Raw genomic sequence first — 16,971 nt, forward strand, 5'->3', positions numbered from 1 at the left:
TCATATATATATTTAATCAAAAAATGTATTAAACAACCCTCTATTTAAGGTAATTTAGCTATTTATCATAAACATAAATATAACGTTTATTTATTAATAATACTATTTTATTATTCTATATTAATTTAATTATTGAAAAACTTATAATATATTTAACTACAGACAGTTGTTATATATAGGGTTAAAGTATTTGCGTCACATATTGGGATAGTGTATGTAAAATAGCATGTTTCTACTAAATTTACAAATCAAAAATAAAATCCAATTATAATGGATACCGAAATAGTATATGCACTTTTTAATAATTTCCTTTACATTTTTTCATATTGTATTATATATAAATATCATTAAACTTTATTTTAATAATTCGCGTTTTTATTAATTGTTTTTAAACGTTTTTTTAGTGTAGAAACTTCGTTTATTTAACGACGAAATTTCCCGATAATTTGGTTGATGGAAAGTATAATTTTGTAGACGATGTACATTTCAAAGAGTATTGTTATGATAATTGTAATAATAATATCGGAAAAATTAATGCTGTATCTTTATATTTGTTTAATGAGTTCTTTGGGGAATCTTCTTCATTTAAGAATCATAATAAAATCAATATTGTTGAATATATTATGATATGGTTAAGTTATATGTTAAGCCTAATCGAAAATAATGATAACAGCGTCAGCAATCTAGACCATTTTTTTAAAGTATATATAGATGGTGGTAGTTATTATAATAGTTATAAGAATCTTATAGAGAAAAAAAAATATTTTTTGAATATGGATAAGAGCATTATATCTAAATTTTATAATGCGTTTAAATCATTATGCAACTTGTATACTCAAATTGATAAAGACAATCATAATTGCATGAATTATTTGAAAGACGATAACGAATTTAATAAAAATTATGAAAAGCTTAAGAATGATTCTAATATTACTAAAAACGAATCATACAGACAACTATTGTCTACTTTATTAAATGATTATAATAATTTAAAAAATAAATGTAACGGTACTTCATTTCCATCAATAGCAAGCAAATTATTTATAGTTTTATCGATATTTGGTGCAATAGGAATTTTTTTAGGAGTTTCTTATAAGGTAAATAATAAGGAATTTAAAAATTATTTTCATTATATATATCCAAACGTTAACAAACAAATCACACGCTTCTTAACATTTTATATTAGTATTCGTTATTTGGATTTCGGAAAAAAGTTCAAAAACAAAAATTAAGAGAAAAAATAAAAAATATAAAGAAGATAATGAATCATTAATATATTTTAAGAAACTGTCTATTAGGAAGTAATTTTTGATTATAATTTTTGCATAATTTTTATGTAGCTTTTATGTTATGGGTCAGGGTTTAGTTCGTGGGACCCATATTCGGGTTAGAGTTAAATATTACATTGTATTAATTTTTTATAATTTGAATACTAATTAAATATATATATCATCCTTGTATGTTTAATCTCGAAATGAAGTCTAAATATGCACCTCCAAAAGGAACATGGTCATTAACGTGAAAGGAGGTACATAACATATTTTATAAGTTATAATATAAATAATTGAGTGTTAATATATATTTAATATGGTTAAAGTAAAATGACTATATTAATATAGATGTTGTTATATATTAATTCATATTATTCTATATCATAATTTCCTATTACATAAAACTTGTTAATCATGGGGTATATTAAATTGTGCATAATACAATATAAAATATGTTTCTTTATTTGATGAAAATTTTATTTAGTAAAACTTATGATTTGTATGATATTTATTGATTCAAGTCGTATTTTTATAACCGAACAATATAATAATTTTATATATCAGGATATAAATTATAATTCGATCAATTTTGAATATTCCTCTACAATATAATATACCTTCATATTAATATGGATGTTTTTAAGATTAATTAAACATATTATCAATATATAATAGGTAGTCATAAAATACCGATTCATAAAATATCGATCGAGGTTCGACAATACAACATTGTCTATAAAATATTATTATGCTTCTAATATTTTTAATAATACAATAAAAATTGCAGTATATATACAATATTTTTTATGTTTTAATTGTATTTACTATTCTCTTTTGGTATTTCTTTACATTTGTATTAATAAAAGTTGCTATATACGATCTAATTTATCTATCATAAGATATAATAAAGATTAATAACTATTAATTTTTAATTTTTAAGATTTGAGGTATAAATAAATTATATTTTAAAACAATTAAAAAATAAAATATAAATATTTTAATAAAATTTCATATTTATTTTGTTCTAAAAATTGTAAATAATATGATAGATAAAATGCGTTATTAGTATATGACTATACATATAATATAGTAAAATACCAATAATTAATATTGAAATATTGTTTTATTGTGTAAACTTCATATAATTAAATATTGATATTAATATGATCGAAAAGACACAATAATACATTATAAAGGCATCAATGTTATTTATTTTGTTAATGATTCAATTTGGGATTTGTAGTTTTATATTATAAAAATATGGATAAACAGAGAAAAGGATATATATTCAATTAACGTTAAATTTCATTTTATTATTCCATATTATATTATCATTGTTTAATGAATTATCATTTTTTAATCCAAAACAACATTAATTTATCGTAGAATTAACAAAATATAGAATTTTTAATAAATTAATTGAATGTATATCCATTGATAACTATAACAATAAAATATATAAGATAAAAAATAACTATGTAGAGCATGTACGAATATTTAACGAAATTTATATATTAAAAGAGAAAATACATCTTATCTCTCTCCTCTCAAAGGGTAATATAACAACCTAATTACGTATAGTTTTTTATTGTACTTCAAAAATTGCATCAATACTTATTTATTTGTTATGTTTAATATTTACTATGTATTATTTTTAAAACTATTTACATTCATAGGATTATTTAAGCTTATAAATAGAATAATAAGAAGGGGCTTAGTGATGATTGTTATTTTAAAGAATGGAAAAGATATGCAAAATATATTATAAAATTACCCAATAGAAATACTTTTAAATTGAAGTATATTGGAATAAACATAAAGTTATTTAACGCACTAAATTTATTTTTTAATTTATTTATATTAAATAAAAATAATATAAAAATTGTGAATATACAATTAAATAAGGGAACAATGTAACTTATTTTGTAAATGCTATAATTTTAATAAAACATGGTATATAGTATTAGAAACAAGTACATAAATATTTTAAATATATTGTAAAATATATATTTATATACTTTTAAAAATTATAGAATAATATATTTATTAATTTTTGCATATTTACAGGTTCAGGGATATAAATCTATTTATTAAAGCATGAGAAACAAATATGTATTTTTCTATATTGAGGCATAACATAAAGGGATGAATTTTAAACTCATTATAAAGTTCCTTAAATTTTTATAATAAAATTATAGTGGATATTATTAATAATCATGAATTTAAGCATAAATTATGTTATACATAAACCAAAATAAATATCTCCAATTTAAGGCAATTTAGCTAATCTCCATAAATTAGATATAAACTTACTATGCTGTTACTATTGTATTATTACTTTACAGTAATTTTAAATTAATACTAAAAATAAAATGTGTTTAACTACAGATAATTGTTATATAGAAAATATAAATTTACGCTTCCTTCTTTGATGTAGTATATATAAAATTAATATGAAGTACTTAATTTATAGTTCAGAAACAAAATTTCCAATATGTTAACTAGTAAAATGGTACATACTATTTCTTGAATAAAAATGTTTGTTATTACATATTTTTGATATTGTATTATCTATAAAATAATAATACGTCCATTTTAATAAGGATTTTTATTTGATTTTTTATAATTGTTTCTTAGTGTGGAGAGTTTGATACTTTGTGGAGGTTTTTTCCCGATGAATTAAATGAATCTGGAGAATATTATATCAGTGGTGGAACAATCAAAAAATATTGCCCTAATAAAAATTGTGACAGTGATATCAATAAGATTCATGCTGGATGTTTATGGTTATTGAATCAATTTTATGGGGATTATGATAAATTTTCGAATAATGCAAATGGCAAGATTGATATTGTTATATACATTATGACATGGTTAGGATATAAATTAAATCAAAAGTTAAATACAAAATTTCCAAATCTAAATGAATTTTACAATAAACATATAGAAAATGCCGATGAGTATAATAATCATATAGATGATGTTGATGATTATAGTAGTTATAAGGATCTTATAAATAAAAAAAAGGAATATATCGATATTGATATTAAAGATATGTCTAAGCTTTATGATGCATTTAAAATTTTATGCAAAATGATTATTAATGCTGATAAAAAAGACGATGGGAAAACATATTTAGAAAAAGCTAATGAATTCGTTATTGAATATCAAAAACTCCTTAATGATAATGATACTGAAGATAGTTCATATAATAAAATATTGTCTGCATTATCAAATGATTATACTGAATATGGAAAGTATACTATTCATAGTCATGTAAAAAAATTACATCCACAACTTATAACGGAAAAAAAAATACCACAAGTTTTTGAATCATGTCCTAATGAAACGCAAATGGATAGTTCTTCGAGTGGAATATCAACATCAAGTTCTGATACTACAGAACCGACTTCTGATACTACAGAACCAACTTCTGATACTACAGCACCAAGTTCATCGACATTAAATAAATTCATTTCAATTCCATTTATATTTGTTGTAACATTAATTTTATTAGGAATTGCATATAAGGTAAATAATAAATCAATTAAAAATATATTCAACACTGAGTAATTTGCGAATATAAATAAATTATACATTTTTTTTAATTTTTATAATAGTATTCATTATTTAAGTCTCGGAAACCCTTTCACAGGCCCATACAAAAGAAAAAAAAATAAAGATGAAAGAAACCATTCATATATGATCCTGAGAATGACGATCAATATACTTTAAGACATTTTCATATTTGGAAATAACAAACTTTTATCAAAATTTTAAGCTTAATAATAACAATTAAAATACCCAAAATAATAAAAGCACAAAATTGTAGATTTTTAACAAAAAAAAGTGGTAAACATGAATATAAAGTGATACAAAAAATATATTTCATAAATTATAATATTTATATTTATTTATTCACAAATATAAATAGATGTAGAACATCTTCAAATTAAAGGGGATGGATATATTATATACAAACCGTCTTTATTAAAAGAAAAAAATATATTTTATCGTGTAAATTAAAATAAATACTACCAATGAACATAAATTAAGTTTACCAATGTATATATTGAAGTATTAAACTGTTAAAAAACTACTACACGGAATATACATTAATTCCTTCGAAAATATTTTCATTAAGAGGATTCAAAATGCCATGCTCGGTTATTTAGCTTTTTTAATAGAGTATTTTTGAGAAGAATATGTGTTATCCATCTACGAAAAAAAACGAAAATGAGTAAAATAAATATTCCAATTTTGAAGAGATGTATGTCATATATTATAAATTTAGGATCAGGGTTTAGGGTTTCATTTGGGGGAATCCATATTTTGGGTTACATTCTTATAAATTTTTTATAATTCAATCAAATTTATTGGTATTTGAACACTAATTAAATATATGTACTATCCTCGTATGTTTTATCTCGAGATTAAGTCTAAATATGCAACCAAAAAAAGCGTACTTCCATTAATATGAAAGGGGCCACATAACATTTTTTCTTAAGTTATTATATAATTGAGTGTTATATTGATTTAATATGATTAAAAAAATGTTTATATTGGATATATTAATTCATATTATGATATATAATAATTATTTATTATATAAAATTTGTTAATCTGCGGTTATATCGAATATTTCATAACGCAATGTTTCTTTATTTGATTAAAATATTATTTAGTAAAACTTCTAATTTGTATCATATTTATTTTGATTTAAATCATATTATCCAACTGAACTGTAATAATAGATATTCATAAAATATAGATCCGTGGTATATCGATCAAGAATCGACAATGTAACATAGTCTATAAAACATTATTATGCTTCTAACATTTTTTAAGTTTTAATTGTATTTACTATTTTTTTGTATTTTTTTTACATTTGTATTAAACTTAATTAGTATTAATAAAATTTGCTTTATATACATTAATTTATTTACTATAAAGGTATAATATTAGATTAATCACTATTAATTTTTAAACTTTATAGTTTTGAGGTATAAATAAATTATATTATAAAATGGTTAAAACATAAAATATAAGCATATTAATTAAATTCATATCATATTTGTTTTAATAATTATAAATAATATGATATATATAATGCATTATTATTATATGCCTATACATATAAACTAGTAAAATGTTATAATAATAAATAATGATGAAATATTGTTTTATTGTGAAACCTTCATATAATTAAATATTAATTTTATCGAAAAGACACATAATAACACATTATAAATGTGTCAATTTATATATTTTGTTAAAGCCCCAATTTTGGATTTGTAGTTTTATATTCTAAAAAACTGATAAATAGAGAAAAGGATAAAGGCTCAATGTTAAAAAATTTTTTATTATTCCATATTAACGCATATTATATTGTCGTTGTTTTATCATAGAATTAACAAAATATAGAATTTTAATAAATTATTTTAGTGTATATACATTGATAACTATAACCATAAAATATATAAGATAAAAATGAACTATGTAAAAAACTTACGAATATTTATCTAAATATATATATTAAAAAATCAAATATATCTTATCTCTCTCATCTAAAAGGGTAATATAACAACCTAATTACGCATATTTTTCTATTATACTTTAAAATTTACATCATTACTTATTTATATGTTATATATTTAATATTTACTAAGTATTATTTTAAAAGAAGTCTACATTCAAAGGCTTATTTAAGCTTATAAATATGGGTTCAGTGCTAATTGTCGTTTTAAACCTTGGAAATGATGCGTAAAATATATTATAAAATTACCCAATAAGGCATACTTATAAATTGAAGTATATAGGAATAAAAATAAAGTTATAGGACTCATTAAAATGGATTATGAATTTATCAGTATTAAATAAAAACAATATCAATTTATATAATTTGCATAGAAAATTGAACAATGCAACTCCTTTTGTAAATGTTATCATTTTAGAAAAGACTGTATTATATATTATAAGAAACAAGTATATAAGTATTTAATCTATCTTATTAAATAATTATTTATATACTTTAAGGATTATAATAATAATAACTTTTTTAATTTTTTATATTTGTGCATGATTTAAGTTTCAAGACATTGTTTATTATAATAAAAGATATGATGCTGTTTATGTTCTATATTAAAGCATATGTATAAGTATATATTTTTTAAATTCATTATAAAAGTATATCTATTTTTATAATAAAATTATACCATATGTTATTAAGAATAGCATTTTTGTATAGAATGCATCATATATATATTTAGTTAAATATGTACTAATAAACTCTCTATTTAAGGTCATTTAGCTAATTGCCATAAAATAAGTATAATATTACTTTAGTAATACTACTATATTATTATTCTATATTAATTTAGTTATTGAAAAACATATAATATATTTAACTATAGACAGTTGTTATATATAGGATTAAACTATTTGCGTCACATATTGGGGAAAGTGTATATAAAACAGCACGATTCTACTCAATTTACAAATAAAAAATAAAATTTTATCACAATGAATGACTATACGGTAGATGCATTTTTTAATAATAATAATTTCCTTTACCTTTTTTGATATTGTATTATATATAAATGTTATTAAACTTTATTTTAATAAATTTTTTAATAATACACGTTTATAATAATTGTTTTTAAATGTTTTTTTAGTGTAGAAAGTTCCTTTTAGTAAGATTGAATTTTCCAGATATGTTGACTAATGGAAACTATAAATTGACAAATAATGAATTGAAAACACATTGTACTAATAAATGTGATAAGGATATCGATAAAATTAATGCTGTATGTTTATGGTTGTTTAATGTATTTTTTGAGAGTGCTTCTGTGCTTTCGAATCATAATAACATCAATATTGTCCAATATATTATGATATGGTTAAGTTATATGTTAAGTCTAAAATCACATGACAAAATCAACAATCTAAATGATTATTATGAAACCCATATAAAGAATAATAATGATTATAATAAGCATATATCTGGTGTAGGTTCCTATAGTAATTATAAGAATCTTATAGATATATATGATTATTTTTTAAGTATGGATATGAAGATTATATCTAAATTTTATGATGCATTTACAACATTATGTGGTATGTATACTAATTTTGATAAAAACAGCCCAGATTGCCGGAATTATTTGAAAAATGCTAAAGAATTTGTTAAAAAATATGATGAACTTAATGAAGATTATAATAATACTAAAGGCAGTTCATATAATAAAATATTGTCTACATTATCAAACGATTATAATAATTTTAAAAAGGATTATGATAGCGTTGGATGCAATAATTTCCCATCCCTTCCAACATATTCACGAAGATCAGTAATAAAAAATGCACTAATTTCAATTTCATTTACATTTGTTGCAGTATCAATTTTTTTGGGAATTGCTTATAAGGTAAATAATAAGTCAATTGAACAATATATTTAGCACTGAGTAATTTTTTAATATAAATAAATTATATATTTTTTTTATTTTTTATATTAGTATTCATTATTTGGATTTCGGAAACGATCACAAAAACAGCATTTAAGAGAAAAGCTAAAAAAAATAAAGAAGAAACTGAATCATTAATATATGATTCAAAGAGTAGTAATTATTTCAAGAATAGTAATAATGATTGATATATTTTAAGAAACTGTCCATTTGTAAATAAGTAATTTTTGCATCATTTTTATATAGTTTTTATGTTATGGGTCAGGATTGTGTTTGTGGGACCCATATTCGGGTTAGGATTAAGTATTATATTGTATTAATTTTTTATAAATTGAACACTAATTAAATATATGTACCATCCATGTATGTTTAATCTCGAGATGAAGTCTAAATATGCGCCTCCCAAAGGGGTACTTCCATTAATATGAAAAGGGCCACATCACATTTTGTTCATAAATTATAATATATATAATTGATTGTTATATCGATTTAATATGATTAAAAAAAAGTGTTTATATTGGATATATTAATTCATATTATGATATATAATAATTATTTATTATATAAGACTTGTTAACCCAAAGTTATATTGAATTATACATATAATATATTTCTTTATTTGATGAAACATTTTATTTAGTAAACTTATTATTTGTATGATTTATGTTAAATTAAATCGTATTTTGATAACCGAACTGTAATAATAGCATTATATATGAGGTTGGGTATTAATTATAAGATGATTCATTTGGAACAATTGTCTACAATATAATATACCTTCAGGCTAATGGGAATATTTTTATTGTTAATTAAACATATTACCAATATATAATAGATATTCATAAAATATCGATCGAGATTCAACAACACAACGATATATATAAAAGATGTTTTATGCATCGAGCATTTTTAATAATAAAATAAAAATCGCACTATATATACAATATTTTTTTAAGTTTTAATTGTGCTGCTATTCATTTTTTGTATTTTATATTTGTATTAAAATTAACTAATATTAATAGAAGTTGTTTTTACGCTTTAATCTATTTGCCATAAAGGTATAATAATATATTAATCATTATTAATTTTTAAGATATATAGTTTTGAGGTATATATAAATTGGAAATATATATTTAAAATAGTTAAAAAATAAGATATAAATATATTAATAAAATTGAATGTTATAGTTTGTTCTGATAATTATAAATAATATGATAATTGAATAGCGTTATTGTTCTAATATATATATATATATATATAATATTTTATCAAAGACTAAGGACTGAAATATGTTAAAATTGGGAAACATATACAATTATATATTAGCAAAGTATATAGAAAAAGTATGTAATATTTAATTTAATTAATAATATTTTTATTAGGTTATTATATATATAAAAACTAAAAATATATAATTTAAATGTATTTTTATTACGAAATAATATAAATATTCTAAAGTACTTGATTAAAAAACTATGAAACGAGGAAATATTATACATTGATTTAAAGCATTTTTATTAAGCGCATTAATTATTCTATTGTACTATACAGTGGTATAGCAGTATAATAATAATAGTAATAACAATAGATAGACTATTAAATACGAAAAAAATATATTATTTTTATTTGATTCGAATACGATGATATATATTATTAAACTTGTAATAAGATTAAAATTATATGCACAAAACATCAAATGAAATATTATAATTTTGGCTTAGTGTTTTTTAATGTGGCAATATTAGAATTAACGCTACCAAGTAAAATAATATTAATAACTCTACAGTTTTTCATCATAGAACTAAATATAGTTTATTATTAAACATGCAATACAATATTATTTTTTAAAATATAAAAGCAGACTATATATTTAGAAAATAATTCTAAGCCATTTTTAATGAAGAATTATAATGCATACATGAATTGAAAGTTTTAATGGTAGAAAATATAAGGAATAATTAAACTATGTAGAATAGGTAAATCTTATATGGCTACATCCTTGTCTTAAAAAAGTATAATTCCCTTATCTCTCCTCTCAAAGTGCAATATATCAACCTAATACACATAGTTTTTTATTATACTTAAAAATTTGCATCAATACTTATTTATATGTTATATATTTAATATTTAATAAGTATTATTTTAAAAAAAATATGCATTAAAAAGCTTATTTAAGCTTATAAATGACATAATAAATACGGTTTCAGTGCTAATTACCGTTTTAAACCGTGGGAAAGATGTGCAAAATATATTATAAATTACATAAAATATATATTTATAAATTGAATTATATAGGAATAAAAATAAAGTTATTGTATTTACTAAAATATATTATAAATTTATCCATATTAAATAAAAATAATATTAAAATTATATATATGCAATTAAAAAAGTGAATAATGCAACTTATTTTGTAAATGTTATAATTTTAATAAAATATTGGTATATAGTATTAGAAATAATTGTATAAATATTTAATATATTTTAAAAAATTACTATTTATATACTTTTAAGGATTATAGTAATAATAGAATTTTATATTTTTTAGATTTATACAGTATTAAGTTTTAGAAGGGCAATCATTCAAACATAAAATATAAATATATTTCTTTTCTATGTTCAAACATACTTTAAATTATTTATAAAAGTATATTAATTTTTATAATAAAGTTATACTAGATGTTAATAAGAATACCAGTTTTTGTATAAAATCCATCATATCTATATTTAATAAAAAATGTATTATGCAACCCTATATTTAAGGTAATTTAGGTAATTATCATAAACAAAAATAAAGCGTTTCGTTGTAATAATATTATTATATTATTCTATATTAATTTAATTGTTGAAAAACATATAATATATTTAACTACAGACAGTTTTTATATATAGGGTTAAAATATTTGCGTCACATATTGGGGACAGCGTGTATAAAACAGCATGATTTTACTCAATTTACAAATCAAAAATAAAACTCCATCATAATGAATAAGCAAGTGGTATATGCATTTTTTAATAATAATAATTTCCTTTACATTTTTTGATATTGTATTATATATATTATTAAACTTTATTTTAATAAAATTTGTAATAATTCACATTTATAATAATTGTTTTTAAATGTTTTCTTAGTCTAAATTGTTCTATGCTATAAGGAACTCACTTCCCAATAAATTGGACAATAATGGAAACTATCAATTTATTATTAATGAAAGCATTTTAAATGGGTATTGTAATAGTAAAAAATGTAGTAATAATCTCGAAAAAATTAATGCTGGATGCTTATATTTGTTTGATGCGTTCTTTAAGGATTCTTCTGTGTTTGAATCTGTTGCAAAAGGTAACATAAATATTGTTGAGTACATTATCATATGGTTAAGTCATATGTTAATCCCAATCAAAAATGACAATAACGACAGTATAGAATTTTTTTATAAGACATATATAGATAATGATAAGTATAAAAATTCTATAAATGGTGTTACGGTGTATAAAGATTATAAGGATCTTATAGATAAACGTGATTTGATAAATATGGATATTAAATCTATATATAAATTTTATGATGCATTTAATACATTATGTTTGATGTATGTTGAATTTGATGAAGATAGTCCAGATTGCAAAAAATATTCTGATAAAGCTAAAGAATTTGTTAAAAATTATAAAAAACTTAAGGGAGATTCTAGTATTACTGAAAACAGTTTATATAATAAAATATTGTCTACTTTATTAACTGATTATAATAATTTAAAAGATAAATGTAGCGATAGTTCATCATTTCCATCGATAGAAACAACAAATAATTCTATGCAAAGTTTTGGACAAATTTCTGAAGATACATCATCAAGTTCGTCGATAGGAAACAAATTATTAATAGTTTTATCAATATTTGGTGCAATAGCATTTTTTTTGGGAATTTCTTATAAGGTAAATAATAAGGAATTAAAAAATACAATATTTAAATGTTATTTTCATTATATATATGCAAACGTTAACAAAAAAATAATACACTTCTTAACGTTTTATATTAGTATTCATTATTTGGATTTCGGAAACGATTTAAAAAACAACAAATAAGAGAAAAAATAAAAAATATAAAGAAGAGAATGAATCATTAATATATGATTCGAAGAGTAGTGACTATTTCAGGAATCGTATTAATGATTTATATATTTTAAAAAACTGTCTATTGGGAAGTAATTTTTGCATAATTTGCATATAGATTTTATGTTGTGGATCAGGGGTGAAGTTATGTTTGTAAAACCCATATTCGGGTTATGGTTAAGTATTATATTGTATTTAATTTTGAATAGTTTTATAATATTTATTGGTCTGTAAATGTTGATCAAATATATTTACCATCCCCATATGCTTAATATCGAGATGAAGTCAAAATATGCAACAAAAAAGGGTGCCGCTATTAATATGAAAAGGGTCACATAAAATTTTTTCATAAGTTATAATACTTATGTCTAATTCGTTCATATGTAATAAATGTGACAATATCATAACTTCACATTATATATTTTATTGCTAATGTGGGATAACTATACATAAGAACCCTTATTATATATTATATAAAACTTGTTAATCAGGGAGTATATTGAATTGTGCATAGCACAATATGTTTTTTTATTTCATGAAACATTTTATATAGTAAAACTTATTATCTGTATCATATTTATTTTAATTTAAATCATGTTATCCAGTTGAACTGTAATAATAGATATTCATAAAATATAGGTGCATGAAATATTGATCGATAATCGACAATATAACATAGTCTATAAAATATTATTATGCTTTTAACATTTTTAGTAATACATAAAAATTACACTATAAATATGTGTACACTATCCTTTTATATTTCGATTATATATAGTATCATTTTGCGATAATTTTTTAAATCAAATAATAGAAATAGTTCTATATATTTTAATTTATTTACTATAAAGGTATAATATTAGATTAATTACTATTGTTTTAAAATTATAAAGATTTAAGGTATAAATATATTATATTTAAAATAATTAAAAAAAATGTATATTAATAAAATTTCATATCATATTTTGCTTTAACAATTGTAAATAATATGATAGAATGCGTTATTATTATATGCCTATACATATAATATAATAAAATACTATACCAATAACTACTATTGAAATATTGTTATATTGTGAAACCTTCATATAATTAAATATTAATATTAATTTTATAGAAAGGACGTATAATGATACATTATAATAATATAATTTATATATATTTGTTGAAGATTTTTGGGATATGTAATTTTATATTCTAAAAAACTGGATAAATAGAAAAAAGGCTAAATACTCAATTCACGTTAAAAATCTTTTTATTATTTCATATTAACGCGTATTATATTATCATCGTTTTACCATATAATTAATAAAATATAGAATTTTAATAAATTATTTGAACGTATATACATTGATAACTATAAAAATAAAATATATAAGATAAAAACGAACTATGTAGAACATTTAGCAAACATTTATCTAAATTTATATATTAAAAGAGAAAATATATCTTATCTCTCTCCTCTTAAAGGGGAATATACCAACTTAATTATGCATAGTTTTTTATTATACTTTAAAATTTGCATCAGTAGTTATTTATATGTTATATATTTAATATTTACTAAGTATGATTTTAAAATCAATCTACATTCAAAGATTTATTTAATCTTATAAATATATTAATAAGTACGGGTTCAGTGTTAATCGTTGTTTTAACAGAGGAAAATATACGTAAAATAAATTATAAAATTACCTAATAAGTTATATTTATAAATTGAAGTATATATGAATAAAAATAAAGTTATTTAACGCATTAAAATGTATTATAAATTTATCTATATTAAATAAAAACAATATAAATTTATATAATCTGCATAGAAAATTGAACAATACAACTATTTTGTAATTTTATAATTTTAGAAAAGACTGTATTATATATTATAAGAAACAAGTATATAAGTATTTATCTATCTTATTAAATAATTATTTATATACTTTTGAGGATTATTATAACAACTTTTTTAATTTTTTATATTTGTGCAGTATTTAAGTTTTAGGACGTTGTTTATTATAATAAAAGATGTGATGTTGTTTATGTTCTATATTAAAGCATATGTATAAGTATATACTTTTTAAATTCATTATAAAACTCCTTAAAATTTTATAAAAAATTATGTAGAATGTTATTAGTAATAATTATGTTATGCATAAATTGCATTATACATACATATGATCAAATATGTATTAAATCAACCATAATTTAAGGCAATTTAACAAATGTCAATAAAGTAAATATAATATTCCTTTGTAATATTATTGTATTATTATTCTATATCAATTCTATATTATTATTAAAAATAACAATGTGTTTAATACGATAAATGTGATATAGGGACTCATCTACAAGATATATTTTGTCAGTATATATATTCTATATAAAAATAACATGATGCAGATTAACCTATAAATAAAAAATGAAATTCCATTATAATGGCTGATGTTTTGGTACATTTGTTTTTTTTAATAATATTTAATTTTATTGCATTATTTGATAATTTATTATCTATATATTATTAATAAATTTATTTTTAACGCCATTTTATTTGATTTTTTTTAATTGTTTCTTAGTGTAGAGAGTTTGAAAGTATATGGAAGCTTTTTTCTGATGAATTGAACGATTCTGGAGGATATAGTTTTCAAAAGGGAACATTTAATAAATACTGCCCTAATAATAATTGTGAAACTAATATCGATAAGATTAACGCTGGTTGTTTATGGTTATTTAATGCATTTTTTGGTAATTCTGGTACTTCAAATTATGAAAATAGATATATAGATGTGGTTGTATGTATTATGATATGGTTAAGTTATAAATTAAGTCTAAATTTACCGGATAACATCACCACATTAAAAGATTTTTATTCTAATCATATACAAAATAACGAGAAGTACATTAAGAATAAACCTAATGATGAAAAGTATACCAGTTATAAGAAAATGATAGATGAAATAAATGACTATATGAATATTAATATTAGTCATATGTCTAATTTTTATGAATTACTTAAATTGTTATGTAATATGAATACTGCTAGTACGAAGAAAAATAATAATAGTGTTATTTTACAATGTGCTAATAAATTTGTTGATAAATATAAAGAACTCCTTAATGATGATAATAATAATGACAATAATTCATACAATAAAGTATTAAGTGTTTTTTCCAAATATTATACTAATTTTGGAAATAACACATTTTTTAATAATCCACCAAAAGATCTTCCTTCATTACCAAAAGAAAAAACAGGCAAAAAAGGAGAAACAGTAAATTCTAAAGTAACTGAAATAACTATATCATCGAGTGGAACTGATAAACCAACTCATGTAACGGAAAACCCGAGTTATAACATCACATTGTCAGGTTCATCACTAGTAAATAAATTAATTCCAGTTTTATTGATATTATTTGCAATAGCAATTTTTTGGGGGATTGCTTATAAGGTAAATAATACGAATTTAAATATTATTTTAATTATATATATGCAAACGTTAACAAAAAAATAATACGCTTCTTAACATTTTATATTAGTATTCGTTATTTGGATTTCGGAAACGATCTCAAAAACAAAAATTAAGAGAAAAGCTAAAAAAATAAAGAAGAAACTGGGTCATAAATATGATTAGAATAGTGATTATTTTAGGAGTAGTAATAATGATTAATTTATGTTAAGTAACTGTTTATTTGGAAATTTTTTAGATCATAATTTACATAATTTTTATATAGTTTTTATGTTGGTTAGGGTTAAGTATTATATTGCATTTAATTTTGTATAATTTTGACAGTAATTAATATATATATTATTCCGTATGTTTAATCACGAGATGATGTTTAAATATGCAACAAAAAAGGGTACCGCCATTAATATGAAAAGGACCACATAACATTTTCCCATAAAGTATAATATATATAATTGAGTGTTCATACCGATTTAATATGATTAAAATAAAATGTCTATATTGTATATATTAATATAGATATTGACTATATATGAATTCATATTATGCTATTTCATAATTGTCTATTATATAAAATTTGTTAATATGTGGTTATATCGAATTATACATAACACAATATATTTCTTTATTTGATGAAAAATTTATTTAGTAAAACTTATCATTTGTATCATATTT

General features: G+C 20.3%; 5 protein-coding genes across 5 annotated transcripts; all 5 read left to right on the forward strand.

Annotated features, from left to right (window-relative positions):
• Positions 1-270: 270 nt before the first annotated feature.
• PY17X_0841600 (PIR protein) lies at positions 271-1,273 on the forward strand (the record flags this gene model as incomplete). The annotated part of the gene is made up of 3 exons (XM_022955857.1): positions 271-285; positions 405-1,097; positions 1,187-1,273. 3 exons carry the CDS (start codon positions 271-273, stop codon positions 1,271-1,273), a joined length of 795 nt encoding a protein of 264 aa, XP_022812080.1.
• A 2,507-nt stretch (positions 1,274-3,780) lies between these two features.
• PY17X_0841700 (uncharacterized protein) lies at positions 3,781-4,951 on the forward strand (the record flags this gene model as incomplete). The annotated part of the gene is made up of 3 exons (XM_726351.2): positions 3,781-3,783; positions 3,909-4,802; positions 4,892-4,951. The coding sequence occupies 3 exons, from the start codon at positions 3,781-3,783 to the stop codon at positions 4,949-4,951; spliced, it is 957 nt and encodes a 318-aa protein (XP_731444.2).
• Positions 4,952-7,793: 2,842 nt separating this feature from the next.
• Positions 7,794-8,872, forward strand: PY17X_0841800 (PIR protein; the record flags this gene model as incomplete). Its single annotated transcript, XM_022955859.1, has 3 exons — positions 7,794-7,808; positions 7,946-8,695; positions 8,786-8,872. 3 exons carry the CDS (start codon positions 7,794-7,796, stop codon positions 8,870-8,872), a joined length of 852 nt encoding a protein of 283 aa, XP_022812081.1.
• A 2,846-nt stretch (positions 8,873-11,718) lies between these two features.
• PY17X_0841900 (uncharacterized protein) lies at positions 11,719-12,855 on the forward strand (the record flags this gene model as incomplete). The annotated part of the gene is made up of 3 exons (XM_726266.2): positions 11,719-11,733; positions 11,867-12,664; positions 12,769-12,855. 3 exons carry the CDS (start codon positions 11,719-11,721, stop codon positions 12,853-12,855), a joined length of 900 nt encoding a protein of 299 aa, XP_731359.2.
• Positions 12,856-15,270: 2,415 nt separating this feature from the next.
• PY17X_0842000 (PIR protein) lies at positions 15,271-16,435 on the forward strand (the record flags this gene model as incomplete). Its single annotated transcript, XM_022955860.1, has 3 exons — positions 15,271-15,285; positions 15,409-16,281; positions 16,370-16,435. The coding sequence occupies 3 exons, from the start codon at positions 15,271-15,273 to the stop codon at positions 16,433-16,435; spliced, it is 954 nt and encodes a 317-aa protein (XP_022812082.1).
• Positions 16,436-16,971: the final 536 nt, after the last annotated feature.

Source organism: Plasmodium yoelii, assembly GCF_900002385.2.
Source record: "Plasmodium yoelii strain 17X genome assembly, chromosome: 8".
NCBI lineage: Eukaryota > Apicomplexa > Aconoidasida > Haemosporida > Plasmodiidae > Plasmodium > Plasmodium yoelii.